The sequence below is a fragment of the Oculina patagonica genome, chromosome 4 (genome assembly GCF_052425735.1).
Source record: "Oculina patagonica isolate OP01 chromosome 4, crgOcupat, whole genome shotgun sequence".
Taxonomy (NCBI): Eukaryota; Metazoa; Cnidaria; class Anthozoa; order Scleractinia; family Oculinidae; genus Oculina; species Oculina patagonica.
Window position 1 is genome coordinate 9,422,819 of NC_135761.1, and position 23,891 is coordinate 9,446,709.

At 37.0% G+C, this 23,891-nt stretch overlaps 2 protein-coding genes across 2 annotated transcripts; one reads left to right on the forward strand and one right to left on the reverse strand.

The window, feature by feature from the left end:
• Positions 1 to 184: 184 nt before the first annotated feature.
• Positions 185 to 7,429, forward strand: LOC144649414 (nudC domain-containing protein 1-like). Its single transcript, XM_078508903.1, has 6 exons — positions 185 to 487; positions 1,403 to 1,907; positions 2,927 to 3,212; positions 4,224 to 4,377; positions 5,855 to 5,980; positions 6,408 to 7,429. The coding sequence occupies exons 1-6, from the start codon at positions 194 to 196 to the stop codon at positions 6,819 to 6,821; spliced, it is 1,779 nt and encodes a 592-aa protein (XP_078365029.1). The 5' UTR covers positions 185 to 193; the 3' UTR covers positions 6,822 to 7,429.
• Positions 7,430 to 7,629: 200 nt separating this feature from the next.
• LOC144649416 (phosphatidylinositol-3-phosphatase SAC1-like) lies at positions 7,630 to 23,809 on the reverse strand. The gene is made up of 21 exons (XM_078508905.1): positions 23,751 to 23,809; positions 23,540 to 23,643; positions 22,736 to 22,813; positions 20,712 to 20,839; positions 19,459 to 19,608; positions 19,282 to 19,341; positions 19,052 to 19,085; positions 18,735 to 18,815; positions 18,312 to 18,418; positions 17,679 to 17,765; positions 17,085 to 17,153; positions 16,489 to 16,574; positions 16,010 to 16,108; positions 14,991 to 15,077; positions 14,823 to 14,877; positions 13,930 to 13,999; positions 12,886 to 12,958; positions 12,004 to 12,097; positions 11,624 to 11,725; positions 11,423 to 11,483; positions 7,630 to 10,371 (listed from the first exon to the last, which is right to left on the reverse strand). Exons 1-21 carry the CDS (start codon positions 23,783 to 23,785, stop codon positions 10,229 to 10,231), a joined length of 1,803 nt encoding a protein of 600 aa, XP_078365031.1. The 5' UTR covers positions 23,786 to 23,809; the 3' UTR covers positions 7,630 to 10,228.
• Between the last annotated feature and the right edge of the window lie 82 nt (positions 23,810 to 23,891).

Below are 23,891 nucleotides of genomic sequence, written 5' to 3' on the forward strand. Positions count from 1 at the left end.
TAGGGAGTCAATTTAATTTACTTCATTGAAAAAAAGAAGAAAGAAAACCTCTTGAGAGTTTCTTGAGAGTAGGGTCCGGGTATATATAAAAAAAATAACAACCCCGTTGCCAAGCCCCCGTTGACCCGTTGCCATGTACTTGAATGACTGTTACCCAGACCTTACCAGACCCATTCCCGTCGAGAAAATCTCGATGGTCCTGGTAACGAGCCTATTCAAGATGGAGTCGCTTCGGCCGAATCGTGACCTTTTAGATCCAAAATTCGAGGGCTACAAACTATCTTTAGACCCTCTAACACTATCTTCTACGAACTTAGTGACTGCAGTGAATGATATACCAATCAGAGAGGAATTGTTTTCCTTTCAGCACATGCGGGCTTTTGGGAATCTAAATCACCTCGTGGTCGATTCGTGGATTGATGGCGGGAAACCTGAAGTCATTTATTTTGTGAATGAAAATTACAAAGTGCAGAGAGCTGCAGTTAAGGTGAGTGGAGTGGAAATAGATCACCAAGAAACTGAAGCCTGCAAATACAGACCTATTTCTATCTGTTTGCACGCTATGAAAGCTGTAGCAGAATTTTTTTTTATTTCATTGACTTCCCGCACTGTCATGTGAGTATGGATCATTCCATAGTATTTTATCTGCATGTTGTGGTTCAATTTTACCCTTGGTACAAATTGGTATTTTCCTTTGCTCTGATCTGGTGTATTAAAGACCCCCCCCCCCCCCTCCTCCTTTGCTACCCTTTTTCAGGAACAGGGGGAAAGGGTGGTGTGGATATGAAATGATATGGCTCCATTGGTCCACTGGTAGATTGACCTAGATTGGGATCAGCTTGAAATTATATTAATCTTCTTGATTGTGGGTAGGGTCAGATTTTTAGGCAGGGGATGCATTATTCTCTAGAAAATTTTTAGAATCTAAACATGCTTTAAATGTGCTGTTTAGAGACAAAACAAATAGTTTTCTATCCATTAGCAGTCTTCAAGGCCAAGGGGAACGTTAATTCTTTACACCAATAACATGATCAAAGTACGATTGAACTAACTGGTGTAAGCAAAGGAACAGCTGATTGATTGACTGATCCAAATACAATGCCTGTTAGTTATCATTTATTTCCTTTTCATTTATCTCCATTTATTTCCTACCTAAAGTTGTTTCAATAAAATGTATAGTTGGAAAGTTGAATACATGTAACATCTTTTGGTCTACAAGTCCAAAAGGTCAGTCAATTTGATCTTTCCAAGGTGATTTGATCGTGCAACTCTAATAGTGATTTTGGGAGTGGGGCAGGGAAGGACAGCCTAGTCAAACTGTGCCGGCAGCCGGCGATTTTGCACCTGCAATGAACTGCTGCTGCCTACTTCACTCTAAAGTTCATTAATTTTTTATTACCAGGACAAAGATATTTCTTCAGTGGATACAGTATTCAAAATACCAGCAGTAGACAAAACCAAAGAAACCTTGAATGCAACATTGTTCTTTCCTTCTCAATCACTGGCTTGTCTATCAGACGGGTGTGGCAAGCTTTTCTTGCTACAAACCGAAGGTAGAACAAAGGACATTTCTGAGAGTACTGTGTGGAAGGTTGCCACAGTTTACCAGTTTAATCAGCCATCTTTAATTCTTCACGCAGTCCAGTGCCAAGAAACAGGATCAGTCAGTTGCCTCTTGTTAAGTATCACTGAAAATGATGCGGCTACATCAGTGAAGGATGCCCATGTTGTTCATTTAGAGCTGATTACTTTTTCGCAAGTGACATGCATATCGTCTGGGGCTGTTAGTTACAGCTGTGAGATGTTACAACAGTTCAGAGGTTACAGTGCACCAGTGTATGCCGCCATTGAGCCTGGCTGTACAGCTATTTTAGTGGCAAGTGAAAGGCCTTTTTCTTTGGTCAAAGGTAAAGTTTATCTTTTCTGGATTATTTTTAAAGTGTTTACGACACGAAATCTTTTATTGGCTTTTTTCTTTCGTTGATGTGCTTAGATAAAGGATTCATAGTTAAAATTAGTCCAAAAAAGTTTTTCCGTCATTTTTTGCCTTCGAAATGTCGCACTCTCAGCCATCTTGAAAATTCATCAAACAAGTAGACGTCACAAAGATGACGTAACGTACCTTTTGTCATAACGGCGCGCGGCAAAAAGGTTCGTCACGTCACCTTTGTGACGTCTACTTGTTTGATGAATTTTCAAGATGGCTGAGAGTGCGACATTTCGGAGGCAAAAAATGACGGAAAAAATTTTTTTTGGACAAATTTTAAACTATGAATCCTTTATCTAAGCATATCAACGAAAAAAAAAAGCCATAAAAGATTTCGTGTCATATACACTTTAAGTCTACAGGACACAGAACAGACCATTGGTGTTCTACATGTTAAAGGGTTTTGGTTTTGCTCATGTGGAGTAAGGTAGCTTGCGTAGCATGCATTCCCGTACAAAACGCGCTGCTGGCTGCATGAAAGTCGGGGTGAGAGCAGCAACCAGAATGGGGTGAAGACCCTTCCTTCATATGGGGATGCTTGCTATGCAGGCTAGGAGTCAAATTCATTTTGATAGATTGGAGTCATGTATGAACACACAATGGTCTGTTCTGTCTAAGATATGAATATACCGGTACTTCAATTTTTTCATTTTAGCTTTAAAATAATCTTTATGTGGTATATGTTTTCTTTAAGTTAATAAACAGAAGAATTTGAATGGTCATTTCCAAATTTAAAAATAAAAACTGTCAACATAAAATATGCTGGCAGTTTTTCGGTTTTGTTAATTATCAGCCACTGGGTTATGCTAAAGGCTACATGGTTATTTACTCCTAGAAATTGGCTGGAACTCTAACCAAGAAAGGTATCCATTAAGTTCTCAGTTTTGTCTGACTGACAGAGATAGCATTTTACCATACTACTGTTATCTGTTACATTAGGTGATGATGAAGAAAAGCTGCCAGAATTAAAATCCAGTGACCCATTTGAAGAGATGGCTGACAATGGATCTAACAGTACATCAGTGCCAGTATACAAATGGTCCCAGGACAGTCAAGATGTGACAGTCAGATTTGAAGTTCCAGAGGGTACAAAGAAAGAGGAAATATCCTGTAATATAAAAGCAGATTCCCTTGACCTTTGTGTTGGGAAAGAGGTCATGTTAAGTGGTCCACTTTTTGCAAAAGTGAACTCAGAGGAAAGTACATGGACGTTAGATAAAAACAGGTAAGGCTTGTTTTCTAATTTACACTAGTACAAAGAAGCAGAGCCAGTTCAATAAGTGTTTTAAAAATTTAAGATAGTCCTGTATATGTACACATATTAAGGTATTTTACTCCAAAGTTTGGCATCTTTATTCTGCATGCTGTTTTCCACAACATACAGTTTTTAAATTTTATATTAATTTTGAGAAATTCTTTTATGTGGTAGAATATTATAAGACAATTTACATTGACAGAGATTTTCTTGAATTCACCTGCCATAGACTAGCCACATTCAAGCTTCACTGCTAGGATGAGTTATGGAGCTTGATTGAAGGGAGGGGTGCTCCTCTAGTAGGGCTGCAAATAATTTTTTTCACTTGAAAGGACATATGTCCTACTATGACACCATCTTGGTCGGACAAAACATCACTGAGAACAACAGGTTTAATTTATTCATTGCAGTAAAATGATTTACCATCAAAAAATTGTCTGGACATCATGTCCGACCACACTTGGGATTTCGTCTGACATGAACAAATTTTGGTCGGCCAATGTCAAATGACCGACTGTTATTTTGCAGGCCCTGTCTAGGGGCCAAGGAAAAATAATATTGGAAAGGACTTTTAGAATTTTTTGGCGGAGTTGGTGTTTTGAAAAAAAAAATAGAAAAACAAATAAAATTGTTGTCAGTCTTGGGAACTAATTAAAGGGTTTTTGTAACATTCTTAGACCTTTTTTAACTTTTAAGTGGCATGATAATAAGTGAGGTCCAATGAAGGCCCCAACATAATCTATAGAAACAACAAAAATAGCAAAAATTATGGAAAATCCCATGAGTATGGACAGAAATCGTCAATTGAAATCTATTCTATAGGTCACTGAAAGGAAAAATTGTAAACTAAGTTTGAAAAATTTGTAGCTGCGTTTAATCCTGGACAAAAGTGAAATTGTTGGAGCAGCCTGTGATATTTGTGGAGCATCTAGGCTTTTCATGCCACTGAAGCTAAGCAATTTTATGTTTGTTTGTTTTAAGCTTGGAGCTGGTTCTTGTGAAGCAGGTCCATGAACATCACTGGAGCAGTGTTGTTAAAGGTGATGACAGAGGCGTGTACGAGCTGGTCGGAGAGGAAGCAGAGAGGGTGAAGGAGATTCACAATAGACTGGAACACCTCACATCTGACAAAATGGTGAGCCAGGATTTTTGTCCCTTTTGAAAGTTGTCTGGAATGTTCTCCCAGAAAATTGACCAAAGTTGAAGTGAAGGGTGTAAATTTCATGGTGAAGCATAAAGGAGCAGTATCACCAAGATTAAAGGGACTATGTCACGGAGATTTTGCAGATTTCTGGTCTAAACTGTTCTGAAATTAGTGGTAGGCAACCTAACCCATAAAAAACTATATCTTTCAACATCTAAAGGCAGATATAACCTTAATTTGTTGATAGAAATCAAGCTATGACTATAGCTATCGATTTTTTTGAAGATGCACAGAAACAATTTGAAAACATTTGCCTAACGTTTTCAAATTGCAATCCGTTTCCATCCGCGCCATCCGCAGCCAATAATGCTAGTTAACAGTTTCAGTGCTCTAATATAGCAATTTTTAATAAAAATGGACTATTATTTCGAGGTTTCAAGCGTACTTTACAAGTCCTGAAAATTGTTAAAATGTGATTTGGGTACAGACTGGTAGGAAAGAAGTGGCCTAAAACCTGAAAATGTTTTAAATTTTCAAATTTGACAGTTTTACTTGGAAGAAAATTTCTAATAAACCATCGATTGTGGTATATTTATGTTGTGGTTTAATTTTGTCTTTGGTTTAAAATGTTTCAAACCAGTTTGATTTTCATTTCCCTTTGATTCAGATCAAACTGGTTTGAAAAACTGTAAATCAAATATAAAATTAAACCACAACGATGAATGATTTCATGCATTTCTTTTGTTGTTCAAAGGTTATTTTGCTTAACAGTGAATGCATCCTCGTAATTCTAGAATATTTTACACCAAAACTTAGAAGATTTGTTGTGACACTGTCCCTTTAAATTTTCGAGTAAGATATTTTAGTAAGGTGTCTTGCTGATCACATGGTAATGACCAAATTAAAATGTATTCTTTGTAGAACATAATTTGATTATTGATTTGTAAGCCACAAAGATTCCAGTGCATTTTGGTTGGATGTAATGCTTGTTCCCTTAAAGATGATTTCCAGTCCGTAATGCGCAGACTCAGGGTTTGTTTTCATTTTTGTTTTGAATTCGTTGAAACGTTACACTTTGATGATAGCGTACATGAAGTTTTTTAGTTCGCCATTACGGATCGTTTCGTTCAAGAATTCACGATGAGCTAAAACCTCTGTTTGAAATACTGTCGAGCTTCGTTTACTCGTTATTATTGTTTTGCAAGGATATCTGGCGTTAATAATGAAGAAAAAGGTAAGTTTTGTCTCGGAATTTTTTTTTTTTTTGCTAGTAAACTTTCTTCTGTTTGTGAGACTCACAAACATTGCAGGCGGAGATTGCGCAGTACGGACTGGAAATCATCTTTAAGTTGTTGATTTCGACTTGTCCCTTAGGAAAACTAGGCAGGTTTATGTTCCCTTGAAAAAACAAATCAGACTGTTTCCCCAGGTGCCAGTAATTAAGTGTATGTTGTTCGTCGTAATACAGGTGGAAGAGACCAAAGAAAAGAAAATGTCATTTAGTAATCAAGAATTTGAAGAATGTGATGCCTTCCCAGAGGATATTGAATACATCTTCAGACTGGATGTTAAAACTGGACAAGTAACTCATAAGGTTTGACTTACAACGAATTGTTAATTTCATGTTATTTATTAAATGCAGAAAAAGTGCTTTTCCGGTTGACAAGGAAATAATAACACTGCATACTTCTGGGAGGCCCAGCGGTCTAATGGTTAACGCACTGGACTCTGGATTGAGCCCTGGCCAGGTTCATTATGTTGTGTTCTTGGGCAAGACACTTTACTCTCCTAGTGCCTCTCTCTACCCAGGTGTATGAATGGGTACTGGGCATCTTATGCTGGGGGGTAACCCTGTGATGGACTAGCTTCCCATCCAGGGGGGAGCACAAATACTCCTAGTCGCTTCATGCTACTGAAACCCAGATAACCTCTGGCAAGATGGGCCACTAGGCTTGATGCAGACTTAACTTTATACTTACAACACTTTGTCGGTGACCATAATATTATTTTAAATATTTCAGGTTTGTTTAGCAAGTCACCAGTGGATCTTCAATGCATCCCTTGACCACAGACTCCCTCCCGCTTTCTGTATACGCCATGATGTTGACGCCCTCCTCTGGCAGCCCAAGGCGCACTCTGCTGACGGAGATGTCAACTGGACACACATTGGAACATTTAATGCACTAGGCTATGTACAAGCGGCAAAAAGGGATCGCAAGTTCTCAACTTGTGCCCCTGATATGTCCTTTGCTACACTTTGTGATTGCACAAGACACATTTATGTTTACAAACAGCCTGAAGGAGAAGCTAAACATGCCAAACAACAAGTGGTCTCATTGACGTCTTCAGATAATGAAATCCTTGGGCTCCAAGCCTCCAATAGAAGCATTTTTGTCTTGACAAAACAAGGTCTGCACACTGTTACTGTAAAGTGAAACTTTGTCAGATTTTAACATCATCGATCCTTATTGCGCCATTGGACGCATAAGGCCTCAGATTTTAACCCTTAACCTTGACCAAAACTTAAAAAAAAAAAAAAAAAAAAAAAAAGATTTTAACCCTTAACCTTTAAACCTTGACCAAACTTCTGCTCACTAAAAAAAAAACAACAAAAAAACAAACAAACGACAACAAAAAACTTCTGCTCACTTTTTTTGTAACAAAATCTAGTTGGGAGGTTATGAGAATCAACAACTTGAATTCCAATTTGCCCCTCTAAGAAGATTAAAGAAGACTCCGCTCATACTTTTAAGTATACTTAAAAGATTGTGTAACATTAAACAATAGTTTTATCTGTGTTACATCAGATTGATGTCTCGTTTTTATCATGTAACACTCATACCACAGAAGGATTGCATGAAAACTACTTGCAATAGGCTATAAAATGATCTGCATTTGCAAGAAAAGAAAAAATTCTGAAGCCAATTTTGGCCGATTTTCGCTTTAACTCTTTAGATTTATATAAGGAATATACATGTAGAGCTGATTAGACTTGTACCATTTTAATTAAGTACACAACGCAATAAAATTGCTTTTTTCAGTTGCTCCCTTTAGGCTTACTGAGGAATTGTCTTGTTTTTGTGCAAAACTTTACAGCATTTCCTTGAACAGCTATACATTGACTTTTAAAAAGCAATGTATGGCTGTTCCATGAAATATTGTAACAAATAATGAATTATTAATAAATTAATAAAAAATAACCATGATGTATTATTCCACTTCAAAGCCCTCCTTACAACCAGCTGAATATTATCAATGTTTTTATTCATCTCATTTGTCAAATTATTTCTCTCAATAAATAATTATACAAGGATATTGAGATACAGTATTGTTCTACACATGAACATGATTTTGATATGAGAAATATTGACAGAGGTACTTTAGGAATTTTCATTTGCATGGAACAATGGAAATAGTAGGTTGCATGCATTATCAACTTTCTGTGACAAATATAAAGAAGTACCTTGTTATCTGCACTGCTCTGCATGTTGGTAAATAACATGTTTTGTAATATTATTGACAAGATTTCTGGATATCTGATTGGTCTGTAACAAGAGCATATTGAATTTCTATTCTCAGCTAGGGCGTATTTATTTGCAACATACCGTACAGTTGTTGCATTTTTATTGTTTTGAGCTCGAAAACAATAAACAATTTCAATGCAAATGCCATGGCTATGCATATGTTGCAAATAAATATGCCCTTAATCTGTGGTGTTGGTTATGTATCTATATGTTGCAGCAATGCAAGGTTTGTCAAAACATTGAAAAAACTCTCAGTCTAAATTTACCTAAATATAATTATCACAAACCTTTAAAGTAGTTTTTCAAAAACGCTTTCCTTGAGATATCTTTCAACACACAACGGTGAAACAAACAAACACAACAGCTCATCACAGGTTAAAACTCATTCAAAATATTTTTCAAGGACTAACTATTTTGACTAATAACTAATTATCTCCAATTAATAACAAAACCCTACTAAGTGTCTAACTGCCCTTTAACAATTTGAAACCAAGCCATCAATATAGAGCGGTTTTCACTTGAGTGTCGATAGTAATTCGCGTTTACATTGGTTTTGCATGACTACGCTCAGTGATTGGGTTAAAACCCTCGCACCACTTTCTCAGCCAATCAGAAGTAAAACCAAAACCAATCGTGGCTCGCTTGTGCACGTTTTCCAGCGTTTCGTGCCGGCCACGTGTAATTGCTTGGAGTTTTGATTGGTTCACTAGATTGCCTGTGTTCTTTGTGATTGGCTAGAGTGATTACTTTGGTTTTGGGACACTCAATTGAAAACTGCTCTAAGACCACATTATCAAATACTGAACAACGAACATGTTTCATCTTGCTAATATTTATCATGAGATTTCTACATGTAGCTGGGGGACAAAATGTGACCTCCAGCAATTTAAATTTAATGATTTTAAAATACTTGTTCTTTTCCTAATACAGATGAATCCCGATTTCTTGAACCCCCAAAGGAAACAAAAATTGATTTGAGAAATCAGGAATAAAATTGCACTGTTTGACTTAGTGAAGCAAAGTTCAAGGGAAATGACTTTTGGTTTTGAGTTTAAGGGGCTTGATCACGGTATTTTAAGAAATTCGATTTATTTGCTATTTATTAGCTGTAAACTTCACATTGGCAGAGCAAAAATCCTTTATTGGCAAAATCACGGCCACATAACAAACGATGATTTTTGAGCACTTTAGATGACACTTTCATACAAATTGAGATAAACTTGAAAAAAGTCGGGCCAACGTTTTTCAAGTTTACTCAAACACAATCCGTTTTAATCTTTTCAAATTTTGCCCATCTAAGTCCCTTTTTGGCCTCTAGGTGTTTCTTTTAAGTATTTCTACAGTTTAAGCCATTATTGTGATATTTCAGTTAATTCTATCAGTATGACCTGTTGGTCAGTGCCGAAATTGCCTAAAATTGCGTGAAATAGCCCCTTTAACTATCAGGATGTTTAAGAAATCTAGGTTTGGGATTTTACTGTATTCATTTTTGTGTGCTGAAACTTTGCAGTCTTTGATATTAAATTTTGTCCATTTTTGGAAATAGACCTTTAGTTGCTTGCTTGCTTGTTCTAGGGGTGACTACCATTTCAACATCAAACCATTATAAAAGGGATGAATCAGTTTCTTCTCATGATAAGGCCAAAGCACTATTATTATTGCCTTGAAGAACATGATCAAAGTAGAACATAAATAAATGGAAAACAGAATGAACAGAACTTTTGGCACCATGCAACCATTGCTATAAAATTAATATTTACTATTAATAATTAATTTTACTAAAAGATATAAATCTGTAAATCTAAGAACTAGTTTTTTTTCTAAAACCATGGACATTTGGATTTAAGTTGTTCCATAAAAGCTCTATCAGACCCAATCTCCAATTGGGATTGGGTCCCTACCTGACCTCCTTCCCAAGATGGTAATTAAGACAATTTTGGAACAAGGAGAAAACTATGCTACAAGCCAATTTCTGTGCGCTGTTGCCGATAACTTTTGCAATGATTTGAAATACACCTCCCCCTCATGCTCCTTAACAAGAAAGGCCAGGAACTCAATAGAGCTTTTACAGTAACATATAACAATATTAATTTTTTTTCTACCACTTAGTATTCAAATTTTGCATGACATTTAACTGCAATGCTTGAACTCTGGCCAAGATAATTTTTCTCATCCAGGAAATATTTTTTTACATTATGAAATTTTTACATCAGAATTGATTCATTTCAGTAACAGTACTGTCTCATAAATCGCCACACTGAATATTCCATAATTGCTTAGACTAAGGTGTAGTAGCGGGAATCTGAGGGTGTTTCTAGTCAGACATTTTTGTCCTTGGCTTGAACTTGCACAAGTCGTGGTTGGTCGACATACTCATTACCAAAGTACAGCACAACATACAGAGTCATCAGAACGGCGCCACCCCAGAACAACACGTAAAGAAATTGTACACCATAATCAGCTGTGAATAAAGGATACAATTCACATCAGAAACAGGGCTTGGAAAAAAAAAGAAAAAAAAAAAACCTTGAATTCCAGCTTCCCTTTTAGCTTTTTGCTTGTCCAGGGCTGTTGCATGCTTGTCTTAAGGTCTCCGCACACGTGGGGACATGACACAGGGACATGTTGCAGCAACATGTAGCAGCGACAAAATCATGTGTTGTTCACACTGAGGGGACATGCAGGGGGGACGATTTTGCGGCAGTTTTGTCCTTGCGGCTTGTTGCATGGAATTCGACAAAATGTTGCAGAAGTTTGTGTTGCATGGGCCAAAAATGATCAGCACACACGAGGGGACATGTGGCTGCGACATGTCCCCACTACATTTTCTTGCATGTGTACACATTGTGATTTTGTCGCTGCTTCATGTCCCCGCTACACGTCCCTGCTTCATGTCCCCTCAGTGTGAGCAACACAAGATTTTGTCGCTGCTACATGTTGCTGTGACATGCCCCTGTGTCTTGACCCCATGTGTGCGGAGACCTTTAGTTTACTTTTTGGTATCAATAATATTGTTGCCTATGCCCTTGCAGATCGGCAAGTGACCATGTAAAGTTACTTTCCCAGGAGGAAACTATACTTGTTCTGGACAACTGAATCCTTATGGTAATTTTTTTGAGAACTGCAGAAAGATGGCTCGTGCTTGAAGAAGGTTGTTGAGATTATCTCTTGTGTGCTACCATCAGTTACAAGCAAATAGCAAATCATATCATGAAGGCTGTAGTTTTTTAAAAAAATTCTCAAATTCTTCTCAATAGTCTCAAAGCCATTTTTGCATGTCTCAAAGCTTTTTTAAAGAAACTGTTTTTAATTGTTACTTAACAGGGGATGGATGGCAAGAAAAAACCATTCTAAAAAAAAAGATTGTATTTTCAAGGTTGGGGTAGAAACAGTATTTAAATCAAGTACATATATGTCAATCCCATTTTAACAGGGAAGGTAGCTGCCAGTCAATTATTGTGGGATTAACTTTTCATCTCGTAATAATATTGCACAGAATAACAAAAACTTACTTGAAGGAATTAAAACACTGATTACAAACATGGAGAATCCTAGTAACAGAATCATTGGAAGCTAAAAAGTGGAAGAAAAAAAAATTATTTGAGTGTTTATTTAACTCACAACAAAGAAAATCAACTGTAGTTATGTATTTTTTCTGGAACAACACATTATTACATTTTAAATTATTCTCTGACATGAATTATCAAACTTACAGCCATGAACCTCCAATCTCTGTGAGTTTCCAGGGGTGATGATTTAGATATTCCTTCATTAGGGTCTACAACATAGTTTCCCAGGAACAAGTCAATTGAGTCCTAAACAGCAAGGTAAATTTTGAGTCTCATTTTAAATGCACAAACAAACAAACAAACAAAAAACAAGTCAATCAATGATTTTTTTGTACTAATGGAAGGTTCAGCAAGCTACATAATAGTTTGTACCTGTCAGCTATCCATGAAAGCTGTGAAACCATACAATTTCAAAACCTTTTAAACTTATAATTATTTGACAAAAGATATTCACTAAAATTAATTATAAATATTTAAAGAACTTTTAATTAATAACATTTTTTGTATGTTTTCAGGTCACTCACTTGTCTAAACCCATCAGCGAAGTTGTTCTTATAATACCGTATACTGGAATTTAAACCATCCTTTAAAAGTCCCAAAGTGGATCGTTTTCCTGTCCTGTAGACAGAGAGAAATTAGGTTGTTATGGGCATGCAACAAATACATCGTAAAGGCTGGTTCTCATATGATCGCCCTGATTGTTTAATTTCTATCGCATTGATTGTTTGCAACTACTGAGACAATCATAGGTGATGGAAGTGAGTGGAAGCGATCAAAGGTTCTTATATGATCGTCCCGATCGCCTGGTATGAGCAAAGACCTACGAAATACAATCATGTTAGTCCTAGATCCAGCACAATAATTATTACAGCCTTCAATGAAAGAGCAAAACTTGTGGCCTCCTATCTTCTCAGTTGTTGCAGTTTTACAGCAAAAAAGGGAAAGAGAAGTTAGAAGGATAGAACACAGGTGATCCAAGCGATCATTGCTCCAATCACCGCAGACGTTAGCAATCGTGTGTTTAATGTTCTCACATAACTGCCCTGATTGCAAGAAAACTTTTTGAAGTGACAGAGGAGATAGAAATGATTGGGGCAATTATATGAGAATCAGGCTTAAATTGCTGCTAAAATGTTGTAAATATTGTCATAAGTTACACATTGTCGAAAAAAAAATGGAAAAAAAGGAATACCTTATAATTAGTTATTAAAGATTTACATAGAACATTACATAAAACTGCTGGAGCGATCTGTAGTCATAGCTTAAAATATAAAAAAAGATGTTTAAAACAGATCTAAAAAATATAAAACGACACTCTGAATTTTCGAACATTACATGCAGAGTTGAAATTGGCAATAAGGTGTGTAGGGAACATAAATGTTCAATATTAACTAAGTGATCCCTACCTTGTGAAATCTGTCTTGAGTGCTCCTGTTCCAGCATATTGTACAGAACATGCATCAGCATTGTCTGCCCAAACTGCAAAAATACAAACAAGACAATGCCAACAAATGTTTACAGCAGTCAAAGACAACCAGGCTCTTCTACGTGGACGGACTGTGGAGAATTGTGCTCACAATCTGTTCTTAAATCTATTTCAGGCACAGGTGGTTGATTGCTAAAGCCAGAGGGTTGGGTTGGAGGACTTACAAAATTAATTAGTTTTAGCCCTGCAGGGCTCGAGACTAACTTTTTTGTAACTAGCCAAGTGGCTAGTGACAGCTTTGATTTCACTAGCCAAAACTTATTTTCTACTAGCCACAATTTTTAAGCACAGTTCTTCTTTTAAGGGGGGGGGGGGGGGTGAAAACAATGTCCGATAATGTTTAAACCTTTAACCGTAAAATGTTCCTTAAATCTTCACGTTTTTTTTCTTCTTAAAAAATTGGGCTTTGTTCTTCACTATAAAAATTATACATGTACATACATGCGTTTTGTCAACTAGAATTTTGTTTAAAGCTTCACATTCTATAATGTCAACAGTTTACTTGTTAGTTATATTCTCTGAGAGACGATTTTAATAAATGCGGTTTCTTGCCACTAATACCTGATTTTTCACTAGCCATTTTGGCTAGCGAAAGGCCAAAACCTACTAGCCAAAACTACATTTTTACTAGCCTTTGGCTAGTTGGCTACCGTTAGTCTCGAGCCCTGGCCCTGGGAACTTTTGTGCAGGCTGACACCATGAATGATCCTTAAGCAAAATCACTGGGTAAAATTCCTGCAGCTCGCTATAAAGGAGAAATTTCTTAAGCTTCTATATTGCTCTCTGACAAATGCCAACAAGGGCAGCCATCTACTTTAAATCTTACTGAAAGCCCTGACAGAAATTCAGGCTTGAATCTTAGACATTCCTCTCATGGGGTAACATAGGGGTGTTACACAAGAGGTGTCTGTTTTCCCTGTCAAATGATAGACCACTTAAACATATAATACTGTGTTCAACATACCATTTTTAAACACCTTCTCCATTTCAACATAACCTTCTATTCTCTCTCCTGGGCTGAGAAGTTCATATCTCTGCACAATAAAGTGAAAATGTTGTCTTGAGAAACTGAGGAAAATTCAAAGATTTTTGTTTTATGATTCTAATGAGCCTAGAGCCAATGAGTAATGTGAAACACCAAGGGCCAATATTCTTCCAGTGCAGTCCTGAGTAATGGGAGGCACGGTGGCCTAATGGTAAGAGCACTGTACTTGGGATTCAGCAGTCTGGGTTGGAGCCTGGCCGCTGTCATTGTGTTACGTTCTTGGGCACTTGACACTTTACTTTCATAGTGCCTCTCTCCACCCAGGTGTATAAATGGGTACCAGCGAACTAATACTGGGGGGGAGGTTAACCTTTCAATGGACTAGCATCCCATTCAGGGGTTCAGGGGGGGGGGGGTAGAAATACTTCTAGTTGCTTCATGCTACAGAAACCGGGATAAGCCAACCTGTATGGGCCACCAGGTTTGATGCAGACTTTACCTTAATAATAATTATATTTATATTTGGGAGAATTCCTGGTCCAATACATAGAAAATATCGGACTAATAATAATAATAATAATAATAATAATAATAATAATAATAAACATTTTTATAGCGCCTATCCAGGCCTGCTCTAGGCGCTTTACAAATCTATAAAAATTCATTAAAATTAGCTGAATAAATCTTAAAAATTAAATATGTACATTAAAAGTAATAAAAAGTAAAAATCGCTAAGAGATTAGCAATGGAACAATCGCTAAGAGACTAGCAATGGAAAAATCTGATTGGTTGATTTTTGTTATTAGCCCCCTAACTACCATTCTTGTGTAATAAAATGTGTTATACTAGATTAAAGGAACAGTGGTGTATACCTCACATTGTGCTTGGAGACTTCTTCGTGCTAGTAAACTTTGAACAACATTTGTTCTGGTAAAACACAAACAATGATTAGTGGTAACCACAGATATTCAACTAAAAACCTGCTCTTTAATTGCAGCAATCAAACAAGCAAATGATAGAACTCATGCAAAGTGATTTACCTGTCAAGAGAGTCAATACAGTTTGTTCTGAAAACTCCTCTTTGCTCAGAGTCAATCTGACCATCTTTTTCTCTCATACTGAAATACCTAGCACATAGTTTAAACAAAAAAGAATTACAATCTACAAGATTGGCCACAACTGTTGAGATACATAGTCCAATAAATTTTTACACTGCGTTAACCAAAGGAACATAATATATTTTCACACCCTCCCTCCCCTCTGCCCTCCAAGTAATGCTGTTTGTGGTGGGGTTTTGTCTACAAACATTTCTTGAAACAAAGAGCCAACATTGGGTGAGGGATGGGGTAGGGTGGGGAGGGGGGGGGGAGTGCACAAATTTCAAGCAGATAGTTTAAAGGTCTTAAAATGAGTGAAAAGTTTGCTGAAAAAGCAATTGCTCATACTGAAATACCTAGCACATAGTGAAACAAAAGATTGTAATCTAGGTACCTTACATTATTGTTTTTGCCATTGGCCTGTATACATGTACATATGGATGAAGTTAATATATGATTTAATTAGATATTAAGACAGCAACTAGTCAAGTACCATAAAATTGTGAAAACAACCCTCCCGAACAAATCCCCCCCCCCAAAAAAAAAGCCCCAAATCTCAGGTGCAAAAATTTTTTTTTGAAAATAAGCCATTGTCTTATATTTAGTAAAAGCTCTTAAATAAAGATATAACTTTTTCAATTATAAGCCGCTATTGTAAGGTTTTGTGCTATTCCTACGGCAAAATATGATAGAATATTGCAAAATTTTTCCCTCCATTTCCCCCAGTTCCAGCTACCTTTAGAATCCTGCTTCCTGTCCTCTTTTTTTTTGCAACTTCCTGTACCCCTCTTGCCCCCCCCCCCTCCCTATTCTCCCGGGCTCCTGCCCCTGCCCCCTTTCCACAACTCAGTAAGACTTCTATGTTATTCTACAGTGCTACCTTAAATTAATATTTTAGTCATAAATTATTCAGGTTGCTATATAAAGTTTATTGATATATATGTAACTATATGTGTACCTACCCAAACTTATCTTGGTCTGCTTTTAATCTATCTGTTAAAATAGTCAATCTTTCCCATCGCATTTTACTGCATTCTTTGTGGAAGTCAAAGGGTTCATACCTAAAATTTTGAAATTTAAAACATCATTATACAGTTCTTTTTACTCTCACAGGGTCTCTCTGTACCCAGGAGTATAAATGGGTAATACCAAATACACTTATTATTGAAAGAAAAAAACACTTCATCACTGAACATTAGAAAGCAACCTGTGCGTGAACTTGTCTAGTATCTCATCCAGAGAAAGTAGTAGCACTTTTTTTACTACTGTACATGGAAACCTAGTGTTAGCACTAAATTACTGCTTCGCATGACAGGTTACATGACGTACACGAAATTCAAGAGGACAACCTTAAGAGTGCAAATGATAATGGAGCTTAAATAATAAATGGTTGTTATTATGAATAATTTCAGGCATAAACCTTTTCTAAGTATTTACACACCTCAAGAAGTTATCAGTTAACCCTGCAGTGCTTACTGTCTCTGTATACCGATCTCCTAAAATCTTCTCTGGACCTTTCTGATCAATCTGTTAAGAACAATGAAAATAATTGACAGAAAACACCTTCAACGGGTGTCAAAGACTTTTCTGTGTATAGTATTAATACCAAAATGAACTGTTTTGTGAAAATAATGAAATAAAGGTCTTAAAGCTCTGCCATGCACACTGGTTAACCCATTGGTACCACACTAAGAGCCACATTGACCTGGACTCTGGCAGATCATGCGGTCTGGAATCAAGCCATGGCTGGCATCATTGCATTGTGTTCTTGGTCAAGACACTTAACTCTTTTGGTGCCTCTTTCCACCCAGGTGTATAAAAGGGTACTGGCAAATTTAATACTACATGGTAACCCTGCAATCAACTTACATCCCATCCAGGGGGGGGGGGGGGAGATAGAAATATTCCGAGTCACCTCAAGGTACAGAAAGCAGTCACAGTTATGGTATGGGCCACTTGGCTTGAACGCTGGCTTTACCTTTAATGACAGCTCACTAGGTGACTTAATTGACAATATTATTCTTACTTAAAACTTACAAGGTTTATTAAAACATGTTCTCCATAATACACTCTCTCTTTGTCCAGATGAAGACAAAATCCTGTTTTCTGCAACAAATACAAAGTAAAAGACTCAAATTACTGAAAAATAACCAACAAGAAATTTAAATTGGATGATAAAGTAGGGTAATATTTGGTAAAAAGTTTGCAGTCTGAAAAAAAATTATTAAATTACCTTTATTAAGACACGGTGAGGATTAACGCTATAAGCTTGTGGGGCAGCGTATTCCCAATCGAACTGGAATTTGGAAGTATTGTTTTTTTTGTGGAGGGAGGAAAACCAGAGACCCGGAGAAATACCCAGGGAGCAAGGATAAGAACCAACAACGAACTCAACTGACAAATGACGCCAAGTCCAGAAATCAAATCCAGGCCACATTGGTGGGAGGCGAGCGCTCTCACCACCGCGCCATCCCTGCTTCCCAAAATACATTAAATACATGATAGCCATGCTAAATACATGTTTTTCTATTGAAACAAACAAATAGCTGTTAAATGAGGCAACAACGTTACAGCAAAAATGTTTTTGACTAGAACTTTTAAACCAGATGAGTCCAAAAATATGTCACTTACATGATCAGCTGAGGGGTTTAACAGAGGTGTTGGTTTGTATTTGAGATTGGGCCTCTGAGACCAAAACAACGGGATGGATCCTCTTGTCTACAATGAAAACAAAACATGACTGAACTAATGAAATAAAATTACTTTAATTAAAAGATCTTCGGGCTAACACACAATAGCTTAAAGGGCACCTGTAAAAAGTTGGTTTATACACTCAAAATGAAAATGTACAATATTTATTAACTGGTTCATGCTTTAACGTGCACTATCGAGTTATGGTGCACACTGGAAGTTTGAAAGCACAGTCAAAAGAAGCATAAGAGTTGCTCAAGGCGAAAGCCAAGAGCAACCCTAGCTTCTTGAGTGCTCTCCAAGTGCACTATAACTCGATAGGCACAGCTAAGAGCATGAACCAATTGTTTAATAATATGGCTGGTAGAAATGTACATTAAATCCCACGCCAAAAACTTCGGTGAGAATTTTTTTTCTTGCGAGCAAACTGCTCACGCTGTCAGCATGCACTATTAGATTATGAAGCACGCTTACAATGTACGTATACTGAATTTGATTGTGCAGCTCTGGTAGATATGTTATAAATTGATTTGGTGTGGCGTTTCTAGAACCTCAGTCAGTTAGTTTATTTACCTGTATAAAGGAACAAGCTCCAGATTCAAACTGAGCAATCTGTTCAGTTTCAACATAATTAGCAGCATTTCCCTCAGCATCCAGTCCTCTAATAAAATAACGAGTTCCTACAAAAAAAACAACAACAAAAAAAACACAACAATTGTTTATGACTGTCTGAGTTTTGACAAAGGTATATACCAGAGTTTAAAGCTTTTTGGGTTCAATGCCTTCCAACTATATCCCTCTAAAGCATTAATTTGTATTTGTAACAGAATTCCAATAATTACACAGAATCCTGATTTGCAATCAGTGACCTACAGATCTGACAAAGAATTATTCTTAAGAATTGTTATAATTCTTTAGCAAAATTTAATAAAAGTCAATAGATAATATCGTAGAAGTCTGCTGAGTATTTTGCAAGTTAATATACACCGTACATACCTGCCCTGAAACAACTTCTTCTTGATATAAGAATAAAATCAAATGCACTCTGTTTTATGATACAGGATGTTATTGAGACAACTTTACTGTGTCAAGGACAAACATTCAACTGTCAGCATTTTTTATAGAATTAGTGGATTACATTAAACTTGATTTGCCAAGATGTTAGTACGTAATAATAACCAACTGCTACATTTCTGCGGTAGATGTAAGATTGAGAATTTAGTACAACGCAACAAAATTACAATAATCAACACACAAGGTGCAAGTCTAAAAGGCACAACTTAGTTTTTGAAAGGTAAAACATGAAAGGATACATCCATGCATAACTGGGAGTATAAACTTGTGAAGCTGAGAAGACAAGATAAAGAAGTAAAAATAAATAAATACAGTAATAAATAAATATAATGAATAGATATATCAATGAATGAACCAACAGATTCAATCAATCAATCAATCAATCAATCAATCAATCAATCAATCAATCAATCAATCAATCAATCAATCCATCAATCAGTCAAGCAATCAATATTTCAAAAGTCTGTACCTCTGGTTGAACCATTAAAGGTCTCAGAAGGTGTCCATTCCATACAAATCTAGGATCAGCCTAACCAGGAATAAAGTCAAAATGAGAAGTTTCTTACTTACAGTGTATGTGTAATAAAAAAATATTGATCAAGCAGAAAATGGTACATGCATTTGATTTATGCAAACAAGTACATACCCTTTCGAAAAGTGGCATCTGAAGGAAGTCTGGGCTAGTTCGTGAGAGTCGCTGCAGCGTGTGTGTTAGGTCGTATGAACAGGAGAAGTAAAAGCTATCCGTCTGGAGAACTGATTGCACCATTGATAAGTAGATATTGTTGTTTCGTTGCTGGTAAAAAAAGAAGAAAATTAATACTGTGTTAAACCCAAAGAAGCGGATCAAGAATAGAATTAGACTACCAGCAGTCCCTATTTCTTTCGCAGAGTCCGTCGAGCTTGGAGCGAAATTTTTTTTCGAAGAGTCCGTCGAACTTGAGGGGAGACTGCTCGTAGTCTAGAATAGAAAAATCTTGCTGGTGTTTACATGCAAATGATAAATAAACTGAAATTTGCTGGCATGTAGTTAAAAAAATCTTCACAACTCCCTCAGCAAATCTTTGGAAATGTCTGGAGAATGACTGGAAAAATTTCCATTACCTTTTGTCGATCTACTGAAAAATGTTATTAAATGTTCTAAAAATCTTTTCAATTTAAAAAATAAACAAACTATCACTTGGTTTCTGGAAGATATGTTTCACTCAATATCTCACTCATTGGCTTTATTTATATAAGAGAAAGATGATCCATCTGGGTGAACTTGCATTTTAATTAGGAAAGCATTTTTAGCTCATCTGCTAATAAACCCATCTGTGTATAAATATGGCAAACAGACATTATCCATCCAGACAATAATAATAAAAAAATAAATAAATATGTGTTTATAGTGGTCATGCACTTAGCTTCATATCTCAAAGAGATAGCTAGTTTACAGGCATGCCACTGAAACAGAGGAAACAAATAATTTATAAATGAACATAACAGGGTTAAAAATCCCAACTGGCAGGAGGCAGACCAGTTGGCTATATACAAAGCGTGGTCGAGGATTTGAACTCGGGACAACCGAGAAAAAGATCCAGCTAGTGACAAGGGCAGGCCTCGAACCGGTGACCTCCGGATTACAACACCAGCGCCCTAAACCACTTGGCCACGCTTGCCTCCATAAGCTATCTGCTGAGTTCGTCTTGGCAGACAAATTATGTACATGTAGATAGTAGTTCGTCTGGATGTACAATCTGTCTGTTTGCTCTTATTCATGCACAGATGGATCTGTCTCTAGTAAAAATTGAGCCATTAAACACGTGAGAAGAAATTTGTCTTTCAGTATTTTGTATATCTCTTTGCATCCATGTATTATCCTCTTAGATTCATACAGCCATATACATGCACAAGTACCTGACTCTCTGTGAGATGCAGTGTTGCTCTTGGAAATGCCAGAACATCTGTGCCTTTGATTTTCCACACTTCATGACCCTTGATGTGACCAACAAGGGTCTTTTTGGTTATAACCACCAAGTATGGCCCTAAAGCATGAGTACAGAAAAAATTAAACATCCCACTAACACATTTGACAACGCTGTTACAACGGTGTCACACTGTTTCAAGTGTGACCGACTATTTTTTTAGTGTCAGTGTCAGTGTGTTGCTCAGGTTACGCGGCTTAATCAAAGGATTTTAACAACGCTGTTTACAACTCTAAAAGTACGATCTATCTGGTGTCTATCTAAATCCACTTGAGATAGACCAATCATGGTTTTTCAAATGGGAAGTCCATTTCGCGATAAGAATTTACGCGCTAAAGTGATTTAGTTTCACCACGTTCAAAATTATAATTTTTAGCAGTCACTCTAAACGCGCGAAGCGAACAACGAAGATTTCACTAGAAATCAAGGACTGCTTACCGGCCTACCAGCTGCATCCTACTAATTCATAAGTAATTTATTTCTTTGTGATTTGTCACCTTTAAAAAGTATGTTTGCCGGTTTGGTAGACGAACTTGTAATGGCGCGAATTAAACTTCATTCTTTACTTATCCTTACAGCAACAATCGCAGTCAGTTTGGTTTCCTTTCCAACTCGACCCTCTAAATATGCATTCGAAATGCGAAATTTTAAGCTGATATTTGACAAGTTGTCAGCCACAAATTTGATACTGCTGTTAACAACTGCTACTGGAACCACAGGTTATGTGACACCGTTGTTACACTGTTGTTAACCTAAGCGGTCAAAACAACGTTGTAACAGCGCTGTCAAGTGCTAGTGGGACCCCAACCAATATTGTAATTTAAAATTTCACGTTTAGGTCAAGGGGGGTTTGTTATGTAATAGCAAAATGGAAGGCTTATTGGAGGGGAAATTAAATCTTTATTTTATTTAAATGTAACTAATAGGGAGGCGATCATGCACAAATAAGGCCCCAGTTGTTCGAAGGATGGGTAAGGCTATCCACTGGATAAACACCATCCAGTGGATAGCATAGTACATTTTGTCAGAACTTATCCACTGGAAAGCAATTTATCTGGTGGATAGTGTTATCCACCCTTTGAACAACCGGTGGCAGATAGCTATCTGAAAAATTCTCAATTACACTCTTTAATCCAAAACTAGGTTTAACTGGCTAAATACAGTCCAACCTCTTCTTTTGGAATATGGGGTGGGACATGATAGCGGAAGCCGGGAGAAAAGGGGTGGGAAGCGGGAGAAGAGAGGGTGGGCAGCAGGATTCCCAAGGTGACATGAACTGGAAGAAATTGAGAAAAATCTTGCACAATTTTTTGCAATAGAAATGGGACAATGAGGAGAGAACCATTATAGAAAGGGGAAATAAGCAGGATTTAAAGGTATAGTAGGTGGGATTAAAAGGTATGTGAAGCAGGAGGTTCAGACCCCCGTCCCAGGGGGGTACTCCGGGGTCCAAGTGACGGGATGTGCGAAGGATTTTTTTGGGGTCGAAATTTTCGATTCCGGGATTTTTTTGGGTAGGAGAATTTGGCAGGTATTTTTTGGGTGACTTGATTTAAATAGGGGATTTTTTTGGGTATTAAAATGAAACTAAAGTGCCTTAGCGCGGCCTTGGCAATTTAGGGGTAATTTGACTAGGGAGTTTTTTGGGCGTTTTTTTTGGTCCAGGGATTTTTTTTGGGTAACGTCGGAAGACTTAGGGATTTTTTTGGGTCCTGAGTTTTGCCTCCATTCGATCATCCCCGTCACTTTGATCACTGGGACCCCCGTCCACCCCACTATAATGCCCTGTCCCTATTACGGACAGTTCACCTGGTCAGAAAGCTTTACTTCTGTAATACAGACACTCTTTCTTGCCCCTTTGGTTTCCGTATTAAAGAGGTTCTACCATATAGTGTTGATCCATTTTTGATGAGGAAATCTCTTTCTGTTACACAACCACTGGATTTTTAAATTTACCTGCCAACAAATTGATGATTCCAAGTATTCCAAATATGTCCCTGCTCTCTGCTGATGGAGGAATCTGACCTTCATTGTCTAAATGATTTAATAGGGTGATAAAAATCACACATTAACAACGACTTGTTTTATCATTAATAACTATAAATTGAGGCCTTTATAACAGTACATATGGATAGGCTGACTCATACACTTCAATCTTATATTGTCAGCCAATTAGAAGTGATTGACAGTTGGATAAATAAAACCTCTTATGTGTAATTAGCCAACCCATTTAATGAATCAAGTCAACTCTCAATATTCATTGTTCTAATAGAGAAGGGAATTAGCTTGTAAAGGAATAACTTGATATTTAAATTAGCTCAAAGGCACCCATATAAGAACTCAAAAGTAATTTTTAGTTTATACCCGGCAAAGCGTAGCGTGTCTCAGCTCAATTCAAATTTGGCAACATCCCTTGAATAATTTAGCCATTGGCAACCAAAAAGTGATGAACCTTAATCTTAACCTTAACATAACTCGCCGTCAATCTTTAAATTTTTATGGAAATAAATTCACCACAATGGATGACGATTTTTCAGTTAATACAAAAAGTAAACAATATCAAATCTCATCGGAATTAATTTATGATGATATAACCTAAATAATCGACACTGATCAGACACCGGCCTTCTATGCGATCAAAAGCATGGAATAAATCGTAACTAATAAAAGATCTACACACACGAACGAATACAATGATTATTTACATAACTGAGTAATATAATAAAACGTCAAGGCTTTGTAAAATTTTGACAAACGTACCTGCTAGACTTAGTTCTTGAGTAACCCGGTCGATTTCAAGAATTTGGTCACCCACCGATTGTTGGTCCCGAGGCTCGATATAAAACTTGTCTGGCGCGATGTGGCTAAAGAAATACAAAAATATAAAAGATAATTTGACTAAGAGAAATTCAGAATCTATAAAAGCAAAGAAAAGCACCGGAAACGGTTTTAATTGTTAAAAAATACATACAGCCTCAAAGCCCGGTACACCGCGTTATCCGCCATGTTGGCAATCTAATTGAGTGTGCGAGCTCCTAGGTGAGCGGTTAACAGACTAAAAACATGCGCAGTACGTATTTTGGCTGTATGGTCAGCGGTTTCTGCGCTATAT

Excerpts from the sequence above, each read along its gene's own strand:
- LOC144649416 (XM_078508905.1), bottom strand. The coding sequence starts at position 23,785 with ATGGCGGATAACGCGGTGTACCGGGCTTTGAGGCT. Across the intron at positions 15,078-16,009 it reads GCAGACCAAGATAAGTTTGG|GTATTTCAGTATGAGAGAAA; the intron begins GTAGGTACACAT and ends ACTATGTGCTAG. Across the intron at positions 14,000-14,822 it reads GTCTCCAAGCACAATGTGAG|AGATATGAACTTCTCAGCCC; the intron begins GTATACACCACT and ends TTTATTGTGCAG.
- LOC144649414 (XM_078508903.1), top strand. The coding sequence starts at position 194 with ATGGTCCTGGTAACGAGCCTATTCAAGATGGAGTCGCTTCGGCCGAAT. Across the intron at positions 1,908-2,926 it reads GCCTTTTTCTTTGGTCAAAG|GTGATGATGAAGAAAAGCTG; the intron begins GTAAAGTTTATC and ends CTGTTACATTAG. Across the intron at positions 4,378-5,854 it reads ACCTCACATCTGACAAAATG|GTGGAAGAGACCAAAGAAAA; the intron begins GTGAGCCAGGAT and ends GTCGTAATACAG.